General features: G+C 37.0%; 1 protein-coding gene across 3 annotated transcripts in view; it reads left to right on the top strand.

The window, feature by feature from the left end:
- Positions 1 to 16,936, top strand: part of ZDHHC15 (zinc finger DHHC-type palmitoyltransferase 15) — a 209,889-nt gene extending 192,953 nt beyond the window's left edge. The window contains exons 11-12 of one of the 3 annotated variants that reach the window (XM_059156695.1): positions 5,632 to 5,706; positions 16,234 to 16,936. In XM_059156695.1, coding sequence (XP_059012678.1) covers positions 5,632 to 5,678 — 47 coding nt within the window. In that variant the 3' untranslated portion in view covers positions 5,679 to 5,706; positions 16,234 to 16,936. Of the gene's footprint in view, positions 1 to 1,568; positions 4,164 to 5,631; positions 5,708 to 7,051; positions 8,306 to 16,233 lie in introns of those variants that run through there. The other 2 variants (XM_059156696.1, XM_059156694.1) reach the window with 2 other exon arrangements.
- The last annotated feature ends 1,652 nt before the right edge of the window (positions 16,937 to 18,588 follow it).

Genomic DNA, 18,588 nt, shown 5'->3' with positions numbered 1-18,588 from the left:
TTTGGCTCAGGTCATGATCTCAGAGCCATATGATTGGGCCTTGTGTCAGGCCCCATGCTCAGTGAAGAGTCTACTTGATATATTTTACCTCTGTCCCTACCCCACCGTCTCTCTAAAATAAATAAATAAATCTTTTAAAAATGTGTTTCTTTCCAGCTTTCTTTTGACATCCATTTGTGACATAAATTTTTCTTCGTCTCCTGACTTTCAATCTTCTTGTGTCTTCAGGTCTAAAGTGAATCACTTATAGCCAACAAATAGATAAGTCTTGTGTTTTTTTTCTCATCCATCTGACACCCTATGTCTTTTTTTTTACTTTCTTTTAAATTTATTTTTTATTTATTTTCAGCATAACAGTATTCATTATTTTTGCACCACACCCAGTGCTCCATGCAATCTGTACCCTCTATAATACCCACCACCTGGTACCCCAACCTCCCACCACCCGCCCCTTCAAAACCCTCAGATTGTTTTTCAGAGTCCATAGCCTCTCATGGATCACCTCCCCTTCCAATTTCCCCCAACTCCCTTCTCCTCTCTAGCTCCCCATTTCTCCATGCTATTTGTTATGCTCCACAAATAACTGAAACCATATGATAATTGACTCTCTCTGCTTGACTTATTTCACTCAGCATAATCTCTTCCAGTCCCGTCCATGTTGCTACAAAAGTTGGGTATTCATCCTTTCTTATGGAGGCATAATACTTCATAGTGTATATGGACCACATCTTCCTTATCCATTCGTCCATTGAAGGGCATCTTGGTTCTTTCCACAGTTTGGCGACTGTGGCCATTGCTGATATAAACATTGGGATACAGATGGCCCTTCTTTTCACGACATCTGTATCTTTGGGGTAAATACCCAGTAGTGCAATTGCAGGGTCATAAGGAAGTTCTATTTTTAATTTCTTGAGGAATCTCCACACTGTTCTCCAAAGAGGCTGCACCAATTTGCATTCCCAGCAACAGTGGAAGAGGGTTCCCCTTTCTCCACATCCCCTCCAACACATGTTGTTTCCTGTCTTGCTAATTTTGGCCATTCTAACTGGTGTAAGGTGATATCTCAATGTGGTTTTAATTTGACTCTCCCTGATGGCTAGTGATGATGAACATTTTTTCATGTGTCTGATAGCCATTTGTATGTCTTCATTGGATAAGTGTCTGTTCATATCTTCTGCCCATTTTTTGATATGATTGTCTGTTTTGTGTGTGTTGAGTTTGAGGAGTTCTTTATAGATCTTGGATATCAACCTTTTGTCTGTACTGCCATTTGCAAATATCTTCTCCCATTCCGTGGGTTGCCTCTTTGTTTTGTTGACTGTTTCCTTTGCTGTGCAGAAGCTTTTGATTTTGATGAAGTCCCAAAAGTTGACCCACAGCAAATATCATCCTCAATGGGAAAAAGCCTGCAGCCTTCCCATTGAGATCAGGAACACAACAAGGATGCCCACTCTCACCACTCTTGTTCAACATAGTATTAGAAGTCCTAGCAACAGCAATCAGACAACAAGGAGAAATAAAAGGTATCCAAATTGGTAATGAAAAAGTCAAACTCTCTCTCTTTGCAGATGACATGATTCTTTATATGGAAAACCCAAAAGACTCCACCCCCAAACTACTAGAACTCATACAACAATTCAGCAACGTGGCAGGATACAAAGTCAATGTACAGAAATCAGTGGCTTTCTTATACACTAACAATGAAAATACAGAAAGGGAAATTAGAGAATCGATTCCATTTACTATAGCACCAAGAACCATAAGATACCTGGGGATAAACCTAACCAAAGAGGTAAAGGATCTGTACTTGAGGAACTACAGAACACTCATGAAAGAAATTGAAGAAGACACAAAAAGATGGAAGACCATTCCATGCTCTTGGATCAGAAGAATAAACATTGTTAAAATGTCTGTACTGCCTAGAGCAATCTATATTTTTAATGCTATTCCGATAAAAATTCCACCAGTATTCTTCAAAGAGCTGGAGCAAATAATCCAAATATTTGTATGGAATCAGAAGAGACCCCAAATCGCTAAGGAAATGTTGAAAAACAAAAATAAAATGGGGGGCATCACGTTACCTGATTTCAAGCTTTACTACAAAGCTGTGATCACCAAGATAGCATGGTACTGGCATAAAAACAGACACATAGACCAGTGGAACAGAGTAGAGAGCCCAGATATGGACCCTCAACTCTATGGGCAAATAATCTTCGACAAAACAGGAAAAAATATACAGTGGAAAAAAGACAGTCTCTTCAATAAATGGTGCTGGGAAAACTGGGCAGCTATATGTAGAAGAATGAAACTCGACCATTCTCTTACACCGTACACAAGGATAAACTCAAAATGGATAAAAGACCTCAATGTGAGACAGGAATCCATCGGAATCCTAGAGGAGAACTTAGGCAGTAATCCCTTGGATATTAGCCACAGCAACTTCTTTCAAGATACATCTCCAAAGGCAAAGGAAACTTCTTTGAAGATATGTCACCCTATGTCTTTTGATTGGAGTGTTTAGTGCATTTACACTCAGAGTAATTATTGATAGATATATATTTAATACCAGTTTATTACTTGTTTTATCATAGTGTCTAGAGATTTTCTCTGATCCTTGTCTTTTTTAAAAGATTTATTTACTTATTTTAGAGAAAGCATGGAGGGGAGGGACAGTGGGAGAGTCTTAAACAGACTCTGTGCTGAGCATGGAGCCCAACACAGGGTTCCATCTCACAACCCTGAGATCATGACCTGAGCCATAACAAGAGTCAAATGCTCAACTGACTGTGCCCCTCCTTTCTTATCTTTATCATTTTTGGCTTTTTCCTTTCCACTCAAAGAGTCCCTGTTAATATTTCTTGTGGGATGGGTTTGGGGTCATGAACTCCTTTAGTGTTGTTGTTTTTTTTTTTCCTGGGGAACTCCTTATCTCTTTGTTCTGAATGATAGCCTTCCTGGATAGAGTAGTCTTGGCTGCCAGTTTCTCCCACTCAGTACTTTTAATGTATCATGCCACTCTCTTGTCACTTGCCAAGTTTCTTTTGAGACATCCCCAGCTAGCCTTATGGTTTTTCCCTTATAAGTTAAGGACTTCTTTTGTCTTGTTGATTTAAGATTTTTATCTTTATCCCTGTATTTTGCAAATTTAATTATGAAATGAAAAGTGTTAGCATGCTTTTGTTGATTTTGATGGGAATTTTCTTAGCCTCCTGGATCTGGATATCTCATTCCTTACCCAGGTTAAAGACATTTTCAGCTATTATTTCTTCAAATAAATTTTCTGCCCCCTTTTCTCTCTCTTCTTTAGGACTCCTATAATAAGAATGTTGTTGTGTTTGATGAAGTCATGAGTCCCTTAAGTCTATTCTTGTGTTGCATAATTCTTCTTTCCCTCTTTTGTTCACCTTCATTACTTTTCATTCTTTTGTCCTCTAGGTCACTGATTCATTCCTCTTCTTTTTTTTTTTTTTAAGATTTTATTTATTTGTGAGAGAGAGAGAGTGCACAGGCAGACAGAGAGGCAGAGGGAGAAGCAGGCTCCCCGCGGAGCAAGGAGCCCGATGTGGGACTCGATCCCAGGACTCTGGGATCATGACCTGAGCCGAAGGCAGCCGCTTAACCAACTGAGCCACCCAGGTGTCCCTCATTCCTCTTCTTCTTGAAGTCTATTGTTCATTTCATCAAGCCTGTTTCCAATCTTATTTATTATATTTTTCCTTTCTGATTTTTTTTTAACACTTTTCTCTGTGGTAAGGATTCCCTAATGTCTTCCTTTCTTTTCTCAAGCCCAGTGAGTATTCATATAAATAATTCTTGCTTCAAATTTTCCATTAGGCATGTTACTTATATCTGCTGTATTTACATCTCTGGCTGGCCTTATCTTATTCTTTCATTTAGTATAAATTCCTCCATGTTTGTGTTTTGTCTAAGTCTCTACCTTCATCTCTGTGTTGGAAAAGCCAGTTATGTTTTCTTTTCCTGAATGTAATGGCCTTATGACAATGGGGTCATGTAGTACCCAGGGCCTGGGCCTTCAGGGAGTCCCTGATGTGTGCTTTGTATATTCTGCTGTTGTGTTTAAGCTTCTCTATCCTTCAGGCCAGTCATCTGCAGAGGCTCTACTTACCTCCAGTGGGCAGTGTTTGATTCCTGTCCTGAATGAGGTGAGTTTTAAATAGGTATGCTCTGGTCTTCTTGTGAAATGAGATCTGAAACCACCTCCACCAGAACTGAGGCCCTGCAGAACTCTGTGGTTGAGAGACATGGTCTGGCTAGGGGTTTGTGCTGATCCTTTTGGGGAGGGGCTCGCTGCACTGGGACTGAGGCAAGTGTGACTGAGAAGGGTAGTCCTACCAGTATGCAAGTGTATGGGGCTTGTTGGCACTTCTGTGTTTACCCCAGGGGGCTCTGTATTTATGCTGATGGACAGGGTAGAAAAATGATACAGGCCAGCTCCTTTGTCCTAGAGAGGCACCTCTGTGGATGCTGGTGCTCAGTGTGGTGCTCTGAGAAGAGCAAATAATCTCTCCTCTATATGCCTCAGGTATTCTTCAGATCATTGTTTCCACATCCTCTGCCCCTGCATTGTTTGCTTGCCTCTCTCCAGGAACAGCAAAGTACGCTCCAGGCTCTATCTCAGCCAAGCTTGCTGACTTTTAAAATTTGAGGCTTTAAGCTCTACTCTTTGCAAGAACTCATGAAATTCAGCCCCTCCTCTTTTCCAAGCCAGTGGCTTTGGGGAAACATTCTTATGCATTCCCCTGTGTTCCTTTCTCTCTCTTCCCCTTCTCGATGACCATGACTCCCTCCCCTCTGCAGCACCTGTGATCTGTTTCTCCCCCATACCATGTCTCCCCACTTCCTACCTTTTTCAATGTGACATCTTCTCTTTCTTTAGTTGTGGAGTTTTTTCTGTCAGTCTTCAGTTCTACTTCTGGGGTACTTTGAATGATTTGTTATCTCATTGTGTTCATGGAATAAGACATGCCTAGGGTCCCCCTATTCCACCGCCACTTTCCTTCCCTCCATCAACTTTTTTTTTAAATCTCAAACTGCCAAGTATATTATTATGTAAAGAGTATAAAGAAAGTGATTATTTGTACATTAAGCTAGCTGATGCAGAGTATACTTTACTAACCCGAAATGCTCAGATAGGAGACAAAAACATTTGTACCATAAATGATGTTGCTTGTTAATTCCAAAGCCTCTTACTTTCTAGATGCCTCATTCCTTTTTGAAACACAACACCAAAGTACTTTAATAGCTATTCCAGTAACATCCAATTGAAAAACATGAGATAAGGCAATTTTGTGAGTAGCAAGACCCAAGCATCCCATTAAAGCCAGATGATGTTGAGTTGTTATCACAGCTATCTAATACCTGTCCGTATTATAGATCAGATAATGCTTATAAATAAAATAATCTTGTTTTATACTACATCAGCCTGACTGCTCTTAGAATGTGAATATCTCAACTGGTTACAAATGCTTTGGTATAACATACCAGTCTTTAGAGATCTCCAGATACCTGCTGTCTACAGGGATTGAACCAAAAGGAAATATACCAGTGAATGAATATCCACCAATATAAAAGAAAGGGTTATTTGATCACCTTCACTTTTCAACCTTACAGGTTATCCAGAAGCTTCATCATCTCTCACCGTGGAAACAGAAACATAGTGGTTTACACATTTCCTGCATCTCTCAGGTCAGTATTTTGAGGAAGGTACCTAGAGGGTTACCTGGACTGCTAAGAGACAGGCTTGGAAGCAGACTCGAAAAGAAGTAAGTTTTTACTCTGGTGAACAAGTTGTTAATTTCCTCACCCTCATATTATTCACATAAGTAGAAATTCTATGTATAATTTATAAACTTGACTAATAGCCCTTATACTGTGTTTCCCTTTCTATAGACCTTATACTGTGTTTCCCTTTCTATAGACCTTACATAGAATTCATGTGCATAACACTCCATCTCCCCCAAATTTTTAAATACCCATTTATTTATAACTTAAAATTAACAAATGTTAACATATTTTTAAATTTTGCTTCAAGTTTTTGTAGGTAAAAAAGAAATTACTGCCTTAATTTTTACACAAAAAGCACTGATTCTAAATACTTCCTTCAAAACAAAAAAAAAACAAACTAGTAGAAACATTTGCAAAACATATAATACACAAAATTTAATATCCTTAATTTACAAAGATACTGCAAATCAGAAAGGTAAAAAATAGAACCATTAGAAAATGGGCAATAAAAAATGAAAATTTAGATGAAGAATAAACATGAAAATTGTTCAACTTCATTAGAAAGAACTCAAATTAAAATAGCCCAAAATATCAATTTTTGTCTACTAAAACAACCAATTTTTATAAATTATAGTACTTAGTATTGATAAAGACATGTTGAAACAGGTATCTTCTTTACTGCTGATATAAGTTTAAATTCATACATCATTTTTATGGTAATTTAATAACATTTATAAAAAGCACAAAATGGTCATACAATTTTATTTGGTAACCAAATTTTAGGAAAGTATTTTAATGAAATAATCCTAGATCTACAAAACTATGAATTATCAATTTATCATAATACCAGAAAAATAGAAACAAAACTAAATATCTAACAATAGAGGAATGGTGAAGTAAATTATTCCATTATTATGATGAAATAGTTTGCACCATTAAAACTAACTATTTTGAAGAACGATTAATAGAGTTACATTAAAAAGCAATATAATGCCAGTACCATGCTGTCTTGATGATGACAGCTTTGTAATAGAGCTTGAAGTCCGGAATTGTGATGCCACCAACGTTGGCTTTCTTTTTCAATATCCCTTTGGCTATTCGAGGTCTTTTCTGGTTCCATATAAATTTTAGCATTATTTGTTCCATTTCTTTGAAAAAGATGGATGGTACTTTGATAGGAATTGCATTAAATGTGTAGATTGCTTTAGGTAGCATAGACATTTTCACAATATTTATTCCTCCAATCCAGGAGCATGGAACATTTTTCCATTTCTTTGTGTCTTCCTCAATTTCTTTCCAAAAACAGACAAATAGATCAATGGAACAGAATAGAGAGCCCAGAAATAGACCCTCAACTCTATGGCCAACTAATCTTCGACAAAGCAGGAAAGAATGTCCAATGGAAAAGACAGCCTCTTCAATAAATGGTGCTGGGAAAATTGGACAGCCACATGCAGAAAAATGAAATTGGACCATTTCCTTACACCACACACAAAAATAGACTCAAAATGGATGAAGGACCTCAATGTGCAAAAGGAATCCATCAAAATCCTTGAGGAGAACACAGGCAGCAACCTCTTCGACCTCAGCCGCAGCAACATCTTCCTAGGAACAACGCCAAAGGCAAGGGAAGCAAGGGCAAAAATGAACTACTGGGATTTCATCAAGATCAAAAGCTTTTGCACAGCAAAGGAAACAGTGAACAAAATCAAAAGACAACTGACAGAATGGGAGAAGATATTTGCAAACGACATATCAGATAAAGGACTAGTGTCCAGAATCTATAAAGAACTTAGCAAACTCAACACCCAAAGAACAAATAATCCAATCAAGAAATGGGCAGAGGACATGAACAGATATTTCTGCAAAGAAGACATCCAGATGGCCAACAGACACATGAAAAAGTGCTCCATATCACTCGGCATCGGGGAAATACAAATCAAAACCACAATGAGATATCACCTCACACCAGTCAGAATGGCTAAAATCAACAAGTCAGGAAATGACAGATGCTGGCGAGGATGCGGAGAAAGGGGAACCCTCCTCCACTGTTGGTGGGAATGCAAGCTGGTGCAGCCACTCTGGAAAACAGCATGGAGGTTCCTCAAAATGTTGAAAATAGAACTGCCCTATGACCCAGCAATTGCACTTCTGGGTATTTACCCTAAAGATACAAACGTAGTGATCCAAAGGGGCACGTGCACCCGAATGTTTATAGCAGCAATGTCCACAATCGCCAAACTATGGAAAGAACCTAGATGTCCATCAACAGATGAATGGATCAAGAAGAGGTGGTATATATACACAATGGAATATTATGCAGCCATCAAAAGAAATGAAATCTTGCCATTTGCGACAACATGGATGGAACTAGAGCATATCATGCTTAGCGAAATAAGTCAAGCAGAGAAAGACAACTATCATATGATCTCCCTGATATGAGGAAGTGGTGATGCAACATGGGGGCTTAAGTGGGTAGGAGAAGAATAAATGAAACAAGATGGGATTGGGAGGGAGACAAACCATAAGTGACTCTTAATCTTACAAAACAAACTGAGGGTTGCTGGGGGGAGGGGGTTTGGGAGAAGGGGGTGGGATTATGGACATTGGGGAGGGTATGTGCTTTGGTGAGTGCTGTGAAGTGTGTAAACCTGGTGATTCACAGACCTGTACCCCTGGGGATAAAAATATATGTTTATAAAAAATAAAAAATTAATAAAAAAAAGCAATATAATGCTGATTAATTTTAAAATTACATTTTTATCAGCTTTATTGTGCTATAACTCACAATACCATATAATTTGATGACTTAAAATGTACAATTCACTGGTTTTTAGGATACTTACAGAGTTGTACAACCATCATTGCAATTAATTTAGAACATTTAGAAACTCCATACTCTTAAGCACTCATTCTTCCATTCTTCCATTCCCACTACTTGATAACTACTACTCTACCTTTCTGTCTCTATAGACCTATTTTGGACATCCCACATAATTCATGACCCCATGGTCATGATATATATATGGCCTTTGAGGAGAAAATATTTGTGAATCAAATATCTGATAAGAGACTTGTATGCAGAATATATAAAGAAATTTTACAATTCTATAATAAAAAGAAAAGACAATTTTTTAAAAATGACAAAGGATCTGAATAGACATTTCTCCATGTGTAATTGATCAATGAGCACATGAAAAATGCTTAACACTATTAGCCATTAGAGGAATTCAAATCAAAAGTGCAAGATACCACTTAATATCCACTAGGATCCAAAATACAGATAATAACAAGTGTTGACAATGATCTGGAATAATCAGAAACCTCATACATTACTGATTGGAATATTAAATGGTTAATTCACTTTAGAAAAGTTTCACAGTCTTTCAAAATGTTAAGCATCGAAAAACCATATGATCCAGAAATTCTAGTCCTTGTATATAATGAAGAGAAATGAAAACATATGTCCACACAAAACTTCCACATGAATGTTCACAGCAGCTTTATTCATAGTGGCAAAAATGTGGAAACAACCCTAACATGAATCTGCTGATAAATAGATAAATAACATGTGGTATATCCATACAATGGAATACTATTTGGTAACCAAAACAATACATGTTACAGCATTGATAAACCTAGCTTTGACTGGAGAGAGCCTTCAACTTCTCTCTTACCAATATATTTTTGAAGTATAAAGTACAGTGTTCTATTACAGTATGGTTCAATTGTATACATTACTCAGTGCTCATCAAGATAAGTTGTACTCCTTCAATCCCATTTACAATTGCACCCAAAACCATAAGATACCTAGGAATAAACCTAACCAAAGAGGCAAATAATATATACTCAGAAAACTATAAAGTACTCATGAAAGAAATTGAGGAGGACACAAAAAAATGGAAAAATGTTCCATGCTCCTGGATTGGAGGAACAAATATTATGAAAATGTCTATGCTACCTAAAGCAATCTACACATTTAATGCAACCCCTATCAAAGTCCCATCCATTTTTTTTTCAAAGAAATGGAACAAATAATCCTAAAATTTATATGGAACCAGAGAAAAGCTCGAATAGCCAGAGGAATATTGAAAAAGAAAGCCAAAGTTAGTGGCATCACGATTCCAGACTTCAAGCTCTATTACAAAGCTGTCATCATCAAGACAGTATAGTACCAGTAAAAAAAACAGACACTTGGATCCGTGGAACAGAATAGAGAGACCAGAAATGGACCCTCAACTCTATGGTCAACTAATCTTCAACAAAACGGGCAAGAATGTTCAATGGAAAAAAGACAGTCTCTTCAACAAATGGTGTTGGGAAAATTGGATAGCCACATGCAGAAAAATGAAACTGGACCATTTCCTTATACCACACGTGAAAATAGACTCAAAATGGATGAAGGACCTCAATGTGAGAAAGGAATCCATCAAAATCCTTGAGGAGAACACAGGCAGCAACCTCTTCGACCTCAGCCACAGCAACTTCTTCCTAGGAACATCGCCAAAGGCAAGGGAAGCAAGGGCAAAAATGAACTCTTAGGGCTTCATCAAGATCAAAAGCTTTTGCACAGCAAAGGAAACAGTCAAGAAAACCAAAAGACAACTGACAGAATGGGACAAGATATTTGCAAATGACATATCAGATAAAGGGCTAGTATCCAAAATCTATAAAGAGCTTATCAAACTCAACACCCAAAGAACAAATAATCCAATCAAGAAATGGGCAGAGAACATGAACAGATATTTCTGCAAAGAAGACATCCAGATGGCCAACAGACATGTGAAAAAGTGTTCCACATCACCCAGCGTCAGGGAAATACATATCAAAACCACAAAGAGATACCACCTCACACCAGTCAGAATGGCTAAAATCAACAAGTCAGGAAATGACAGATGCTGGCGAGGATGCGGAGAAAGGGGAACCCTCCTCCACTGTTGGTGGGAATGCAAGCTGGTGCAGCCACTCTGGAAAACAGGATGGAGGTTCCTCAAAATGTTGAAAATAGAACTGCCCTATGACCCAGCAATTGCACTTCTGGGTATTTACCCTAAAGATACAAACGTAGTGATCCAAAGGGGCACGTGCACTCGAATGTTTATAGCAGCAATGTCCACAATCGTCAAACTATGGAAAGAACCTAGATGTCCATCAACAGATGAATGGATCAAGAAGAGGTGGTATATATACACAATGGAATACTATGCAGCCATCAAAAGAAATGAAATCTTGCCATTTGCGACAACATGGATGGAACTAGAGCGTATCATGCTTAGCGAAATAAGTCAAGCAGAGAAAGACAACTATCATATGATCTCCCTGATATGAGGAAGTGGTGATGCAACATGGGGGCTTAAGTGGGTAGGAGAAGAATAAATGAAACAAGATGGGATTGGGAGGGAGACAAACCATAAAGGACTCTTAATCTCACAAAACAAACTGAGGGTTGCTGGGGGGAGGGGGTTTGGGAGAAGGGGGTGGGGTTATGGACATTGGGGAGGGTATGTGCTTTGGTGAGTGCTGTGAAGTGTGTAAACCTGGTGATTCACAGACCTGTACCCCTGGGGATAAAAATATATGTTTATAAAAAATAAAAAATTAAAAAAAAAAAAGATGCAAACATAGTGATTCGAAGGAGCACGTGCACCCGAATGTTTATAGCAGTAATGTCCACAATAGCCAAACTATGGAAAGAACCTAGATGTCCATCAGCAGATGAATGGATAAAGAAGAGGTGGTATACACACACACACACACACACACACACACACACACACACACAATGGAATACTATGCAGCCATCAAAAGAAATAAAATCTTGCCATTTGCGACGACATGGATGGAACTAGAGGGTATCATGCTTATCGAAATAAGTCAATCGGAGAAAGACAACTATTGTGATCTCCCTAATATGAGGAAGTGGAGATGAAATGTGGGGGGTTTGAGGATAGGAAAAGAATAAATGAAACAAGATGGGATGGGGAGGGAGACAAACCATAAGAGACTCTTAATCTTACAAAACAAACTGAAGGTTGCCGGGGAAGAGGGGTGGGGAGAGGGTGGTGGGGTTATGGACGTTGGGGAGGGTATGTGCTATGATGAGTGCTGTGAAGTGTGTAAACCTGGTAATTCATAGACCTGTACCCCTGGGGCTATTATTTATAACTTATATGTTAATAAAAATTAATAAAAAAATAAAATAAAATATTAGAGTCTTCTTCTTAAAAACAAACAAACAAACAAAAAGATAAGTTGTTCTTGTGCTCTTTATGTATTTCACCACTCCCCCCAGCCTTCCCTCTGGCAACCTCTTGTTTGTTCTCTGTATTTAAGAGTCTGTGTTTTTTGTTCATCATTTTCTTTGTTCATTTGTTTTGTTTCTTAAATTCCATATATGAGTGAAATCATATGGTATTTGTCTTTCTCTTATTTCACTTAGCACCATACCTTGTAGGTCTATCCATGTTGCTGCAAGTGGCATTTCTTGCCAATATTTATATTGCCCTAACTCTGTTGCCTCAGCCAGAAAAAAAAATCCAGATTCAATCTATCTGCCTTCCCCATTCCTATACTCAGGCTGCTGAGAATTACTACAAAAATAACAGAACTGATTATAAATACCGATTTCAACTTTTCACAATAAACCACAACTGAGTTTACATGTTTGTGATCTCCAGCCTAAACTGGCTTGAAAAATCTTCACTACTTACTTACTTACCAGTAGTTCTTTCCTCTATTAATCACAACTTCATACAGTTTCTCATATCACTCTTATCCATTATACTAAAAGTCCTAACATGAAGTAGCACTAGAAAAAGATATAAAGGCACTCTAGAAAAGAAAAAACTATCCTGATTTGCAGATGACTTGATTGTCTACATAGATAATTCAAAGAATCTATGAAAACTCTTAGAACTAATAAGTGAGTTTAGTTAGTTCACAGCAAATAAGATCAACACACCAAGCATATATTGTGTTTCTATACACTAGTAATGTGCAATTGGGGAATGAAAATTAAAAGACACAGTACCCCTACAATAACTCCAGCAATTAAATAACCAGATATAAATCTAACAAATCGTATATAAGATCTGCATGCTGAAACATTCAGAACACTGATGAAAAAGACTGAAGAAGTCCTAAATGACACTGACAGGGAGAAAATACTTGCAAAACATGTATCCGCTAAAGGACTTGTATCCAGACTATATGTAAAGTCCTGTAAAAGCTCAAAAATAAGAAAACAAGCACAATAAAAATATTGGAAAAGGTTTGAATGGACATCTCACCAGAAAAAGTGGAAATAAGCACAAAAAAGGATGCACAACATCACTAGCTTAGGAGAATGCAAATTAGAACTGCAAGAAGAATTCTTTACACTCATACTAGAATGGGTTTGTTTGCTTATTTATTTATTTATTTATTTATTTGTGTTATGTTAGTCACCATACGTACATCATTAGTTTTTGATGTAGTGTTTCATGATTCATTGTTCATATATAACATCCAGTGCTCCATACAATCCGTGCCTCCTTAACACCTACTAAGGCTCACCCATCCCGCCACCCCCCTCCCTTCTAAAACTCCATTTCTTTCCTGACATCCATAGCATCTCATGGTTTGTCTCTCACTCTGATTTCTACTCCTTAATTTTTCCCTTCTCATAATGTCCTCTATGCTATTCCTTTTGTTCCACAAATAAGTGGAACCATATGATAATTGACTTTGTCTGACTTATTTCACTTAGCAGAATCTTTTCCAGTTCCATCCAAGTTGATGCAAAAGTTGAGTATTCATCCTTTCTGATGGCTGAGTAATATTCCATTGTACATATGGACCACATCTTCTTTATCCATTTGTCTGTTGAAGGGCATCTTGGCTCTTTCCACATTTTGGCTATTGTGGACATTGCTTCTATGAACACCAAGGCAAGAAACAACAAATGTTGGAGAAGTTGTGGAGAAAGAGGAATCCTCTTACACTGTTGGTGGGAATGCAAATTGGTGCAGCCACTTTGGAAAATGGTGTGGATGTTCCTCAAAAAACTTAAAAATAGAGCTACACTATGACCCAGAATGGGTAAATTTTTAAAAAATAGTGGTAATTCCAAGTGTTGACAGGGATGCAGAATAATAGGAATTCTACATTTCTGGTGGGAATGAACAATAGCACAGGTACTCTGAAAAACAGTTTGGCAGTTTGTTATAAAGTTTATTATAAAGTTAAATATATATTTACTATATCACCCAGTAATCGCAACTTGAATATTTCCCCTAGAATAATGAAAACCAGTGTTCATACAAAATTAATATATGAAAATAACAGCTGTATTCTATCTGAGATGGTGGTTACAAGATTAAATGCCAAGTGTAAAAGTTCATAGTACACATATATACACACAATAACATATTACATATACACATACACACTCACACCACACACACACAGATAGAGAGAGAGAGAGAGAGAGAGACAACTTACTGAATGTGTTTCTCCAACCCAGGACTCTTTCCTGAACTTCAGACCTGAATCACCAAGTGCCTTTCAACTTCACCCATCTGAAACCTTTTTCCTATTTTGTTCCCACTCCTTTATCTCCCACCCACATCCAGTTAATCACCAAGGTGTGTTGACTGTGTTTCCTAAATATCTCTGGAAGCTATGAACTTTTTTTTATACCGATGACCATGATCCCAGATCATGTGTCCCCTGTATTGCTGTAGTAGCCTCTTAACTGGTTTCCCTGCCCCCATTCTTACCCCTTGTCCAATCCATTCTCCATATCACAACTAGAATGATGTTAAAAACTCAAATCTGTATAGTGACTTTCATTAGCCTCAGCATAGTCTGAACTCCTTAACACAGTTTACAGGCCCTTTCATGATCTGGTCCTTGTTCATGTCTCCAGGTTCATCTCCCATAATTCTCAACTCAAAGCTTCCTCTCCACTAGTTTTATCCCTACACCCTATGCTTGAACCACACTCTACTGCTTTCAATCCCTAAAACACACCCCTGCTCTTTTCCATGATTGGGATGCTTTCTTAGCAGCCTCCCACCTCCTCCATTCCACTGTCCTTCATCTGGTTGTATAATATTTATTTTCCAGGTTTCAGCTTCCACATCATTTACTCAGGGTACATCACTGACTAACCTACATAGCTGAGCTCTATGTCCATTCTGGACATAGTGTTATGTCTCATAATAACATGAGCACACTTTTATTCTGTTATAATAATTTATTTACATGTCGAGATTGAAAAGATTGTAAGCGCTTTGAGGGCAGGGACTATGTATTCTTTACATATTAGTGCCAGTCCCTAAGACAACACCTGGCATATGGTAAGTATTCAACAAATATTTATTGAATGAATGACGAGAAGGAGGGAGAATGATAAACAGTCTCTGAAATGATAGGTCATTATTTTTCTTTATTCTTCTCTATATTTTTCAGTTATTCTATGATGAATATGAATTGCTTTTATGATAAGTGCACTAGAATTAATTTTAAAGGTACATTAAACATAACAAGAAAAAACAATGAAGAAATGAAAATCACCTATAATTCCACCACCTAAGGATAACTTATGTTAATATTTTGTTGTATCCCTTCCAGTATTTTCTTTGAATATATTTTTTAAACATTGAGATCATATTGTGTTCAGTTTCGAATTCTGCATTTTCATGAATGCCAATAGTAATTTCTTATTATATTAAGCACTGCTGCTAATTTAATCAGTTTCCTACTTTCCAACATTAAGATTTTATCCAATTTTTCACTATTATGAATAAGGTCATCAATAATATCATTGGATATTAATCTTTTTTCTCACTTATTATCATTTTCATAAGATAGAATCCTAGAAGCAAAGTTACTGGTATGAACTTAATTTCAAAGACTCTTAAAATATATAGCTGAATTGTTTTCCAAAAAGCTTATACTAATAAGAGTTACTTCAGCTACTTCAGTGCCTACGATATGCCAGATTTGATTCAGGTTGATTTTACTGTGCTTATTTTACAGATGAAGAAACTAAGGTCCATTGATATTATTTGTCCAGAGTCACAGAGATAACAAGTAGCAAAGCTAGGATTCAAATTCAGAATTACCCACTTTCAAAGATCATGTTATTTTCTTGTGAATTTCAAACAATAAATATTTTGTGCTATCAATTATATATTTACTTAAGAAAATGTGGAAAATACAAGTAGAATGTAAAGAAAATAAAAATAAATTAACCTGTGAACCCACCACTTTGAACAATTTTAGCATATTTCCTCAGGTTTTTGTTCCAGATCCAATTTCTGGGTTAAAAATAATTATAACATTGTATATATAATTTTTCATCCTGCTCTTTTCACTTAGCATTTTTCAATGTTAACTGAATAAACGTAATTTTAATGGTTGCATATTATTGTCAATGGATGTTACTATGTGGGTATTTACAGTTGTTCAGCTCACCTGTGAATTTATTTTTTTCATTCCCAGGACCCTCCATCTCCCATGAGGCTTACAGAATTCAATGTTGGGAACCATTTTAATCTTCAAAATAAGTCACCATGGTGAATTGAAAGCTTCACAATTCACAAGCATTCCATCAAATACTTGCTGTGCAGATAGATGTTGCAGGACTTTACAAGTTATTTAATTTACTAACTGAACTCATCAATCTGGTAGCAATTAATTCAAGCCAGTCTTCCTCTTTTTCTTCATTTTACCTCCCCAATCTGTAAAAACCTACAGGTAACATATATACCTTTCCAGAGGCTCTTTGTGTTCCACTTCACAGGTAAAGATGAATTCAAAAGACTTCCATGTAGTTCCTAACTTCCCTGAAAAGACTGTTAATTATATTTATAGGGTCTTTGTGGTATCAAGGGAAATCAGACTGTTTGCTGCTTGTGTGCCTGTGCATTTATAAGCATGCATATGTGCAGCATATTTACACAAAATTCTGCTGTGGTGTTGTGAAAATCAAGGTTTAAAAAAATCCAAGGTTTTTATTCAGTCCTACTTTTTTCCCTAAATAGCAATTTAAATATTTGCTGGGCTGTGAACACCATCCCTATATCAGGTATCTAAAAGCCAAGAGGCATAATCAACACACAATAATCAAGGTCCTCAAACTGGAAATTGAACAACAATGCAAAACCTGTTCTCTGTCATAAATGTGTGATGTTCCTGAAAGCCCCACAGCTAATAGGGAAGATCAGATCAGATTTCAACTTTATTAAACATAAGTATTGGTGTTTTAAAGACTTTTAATGTCAGGCTGTAGTAAAATTCTGTAGTTACTTTTATTATTTTCTCTGCTACTTAGCTTTATTTTTCCCTATATGAATTGTTCTTAGGATGAAAAAAAACTATAACCCTAAGTTATGCACCATAGATTTTGTTAAGGAGCTTAAGGGTAATTTTCAGGTTTAATTATAATACTGGTCATAGGGTAACATTTCAAAGTTGAAATTAGCCTAAGGATTAGCACTTGAGATCTATGTTTTCATAGCAGGGGTTAGTGTAGAGATAATGATAACCTAAAGTAATATGCCAATACTTTCTTTCTTTCTTTTTTTTTTTTAGCTTTAGTGGTAGTTGAACCATTAAGACAGTTTACATTCATTTCCCCATTTATTTATAATCAGCCTTTCTTTTAGTCCTAGTGCCTGAATCAACGAGAATGAACACTAATGCTGAGTCTTTATAATATATAACAATAATACCTAAGAGCATTAATGGTTTTCATTTATCAGCCATTGTTCTAGTGCCCAGCTTCCAGCAATAGAAGTCCCAGCTCTTTCAGAAATTAGTGAGAGTGAGAGGTATCTCACAGATATCAAGAATTGAACTCTTAGGACATTAGGTTTACTAAGGAATCCCCACTAAAACCTTTTTGAGTAAAAGAAAATTTGCCTACCAGAAACTATTTGGTGTTCAGGTCCCAGCGGAGCTGAGAAAGTGAACAATTCAGCTATTTAAAGAAACAAAAAATCTGTTCACTTGGATCCTCTAGGTGATTTGGGGCCAGGTAAGACTTTTAGCATAAATTAAATGCATTGTGCCAGCATTTCATTTGAGAAAATACTAGACATGACAAAATCTGTTAGGGTCAGGGACTATTTCTCAAGCTCAGATGCTAAGAAGCAATGTAGAAGACTATACACACCAGGTTTCACAAATGAAATCATGTATGTTCAGGTGGGAAGATTTTTTCCCCTTCCTCTCTCTCTCTCCAAAACACTGTCTGGTTTAGGTTTTTCTTGAAAGCTTATTTAGTCATTCACATGGTCTTATGATGGACAAACCTTGCGTTTTACTCATATAGTAATACACCTTTCTCTAAAGATAGAGCTATTACTTAACTCTACAGCCAGTGGGCCTCAAAGAAATCCTTCCCTTTCCCATCTATACTTTGCTGCGAAGGGTTTAGGCAGGGTAGCTTCTAACTATGATTCAAAGTCAGGAAGGAATCAATAACTTTTTTGATGTCTAGAGTGTATCAACACTTGGCACTGATACAAATCAGGTTATAAAAGACTTGGTCAAGAAACTACAGGGAAGCACTGGAAGGGTAAAGCTCAGGAGAACTATAATGCAAAGCTGATTGTTTAATGTCTTACAGATTTACATCATCTTCAGAAGGCCAAATAAATCAGTTTTAAGTGGGGGTGGGGGGTTGGAGAAAGAAACCTTATTCCTATCTCAGCACCTTTATTTCACTAGCTTATAGACTCTGATAATACCCCTATCCATACATAATTCAGTATTGACTACTGTACATATGCTTCCCCCCAACTGACTGACTATTGATTGACAGACAGGCTCATTCAATAATTAGTGTATTCT

The sequence above is a fragment of the Mustela lutreola genome, chromosome X, assembly GCF_030435805.1.
Source record: "Mustela lutreola isolate mMusLut2 chromosome X, mMusLut2.pri, whole genome shotgun sequence".
NCBI lineage: Eukaryota > Metazoa > Chordata > Mammalia > Carnivora > Mustelidae > Mustela > Mustela lutreola.
The sequence above is the reverse complement of the archived record's forward strand: the minus strand, read 5'-3'. Positions and strand labels throughout refer to the sequence as shown.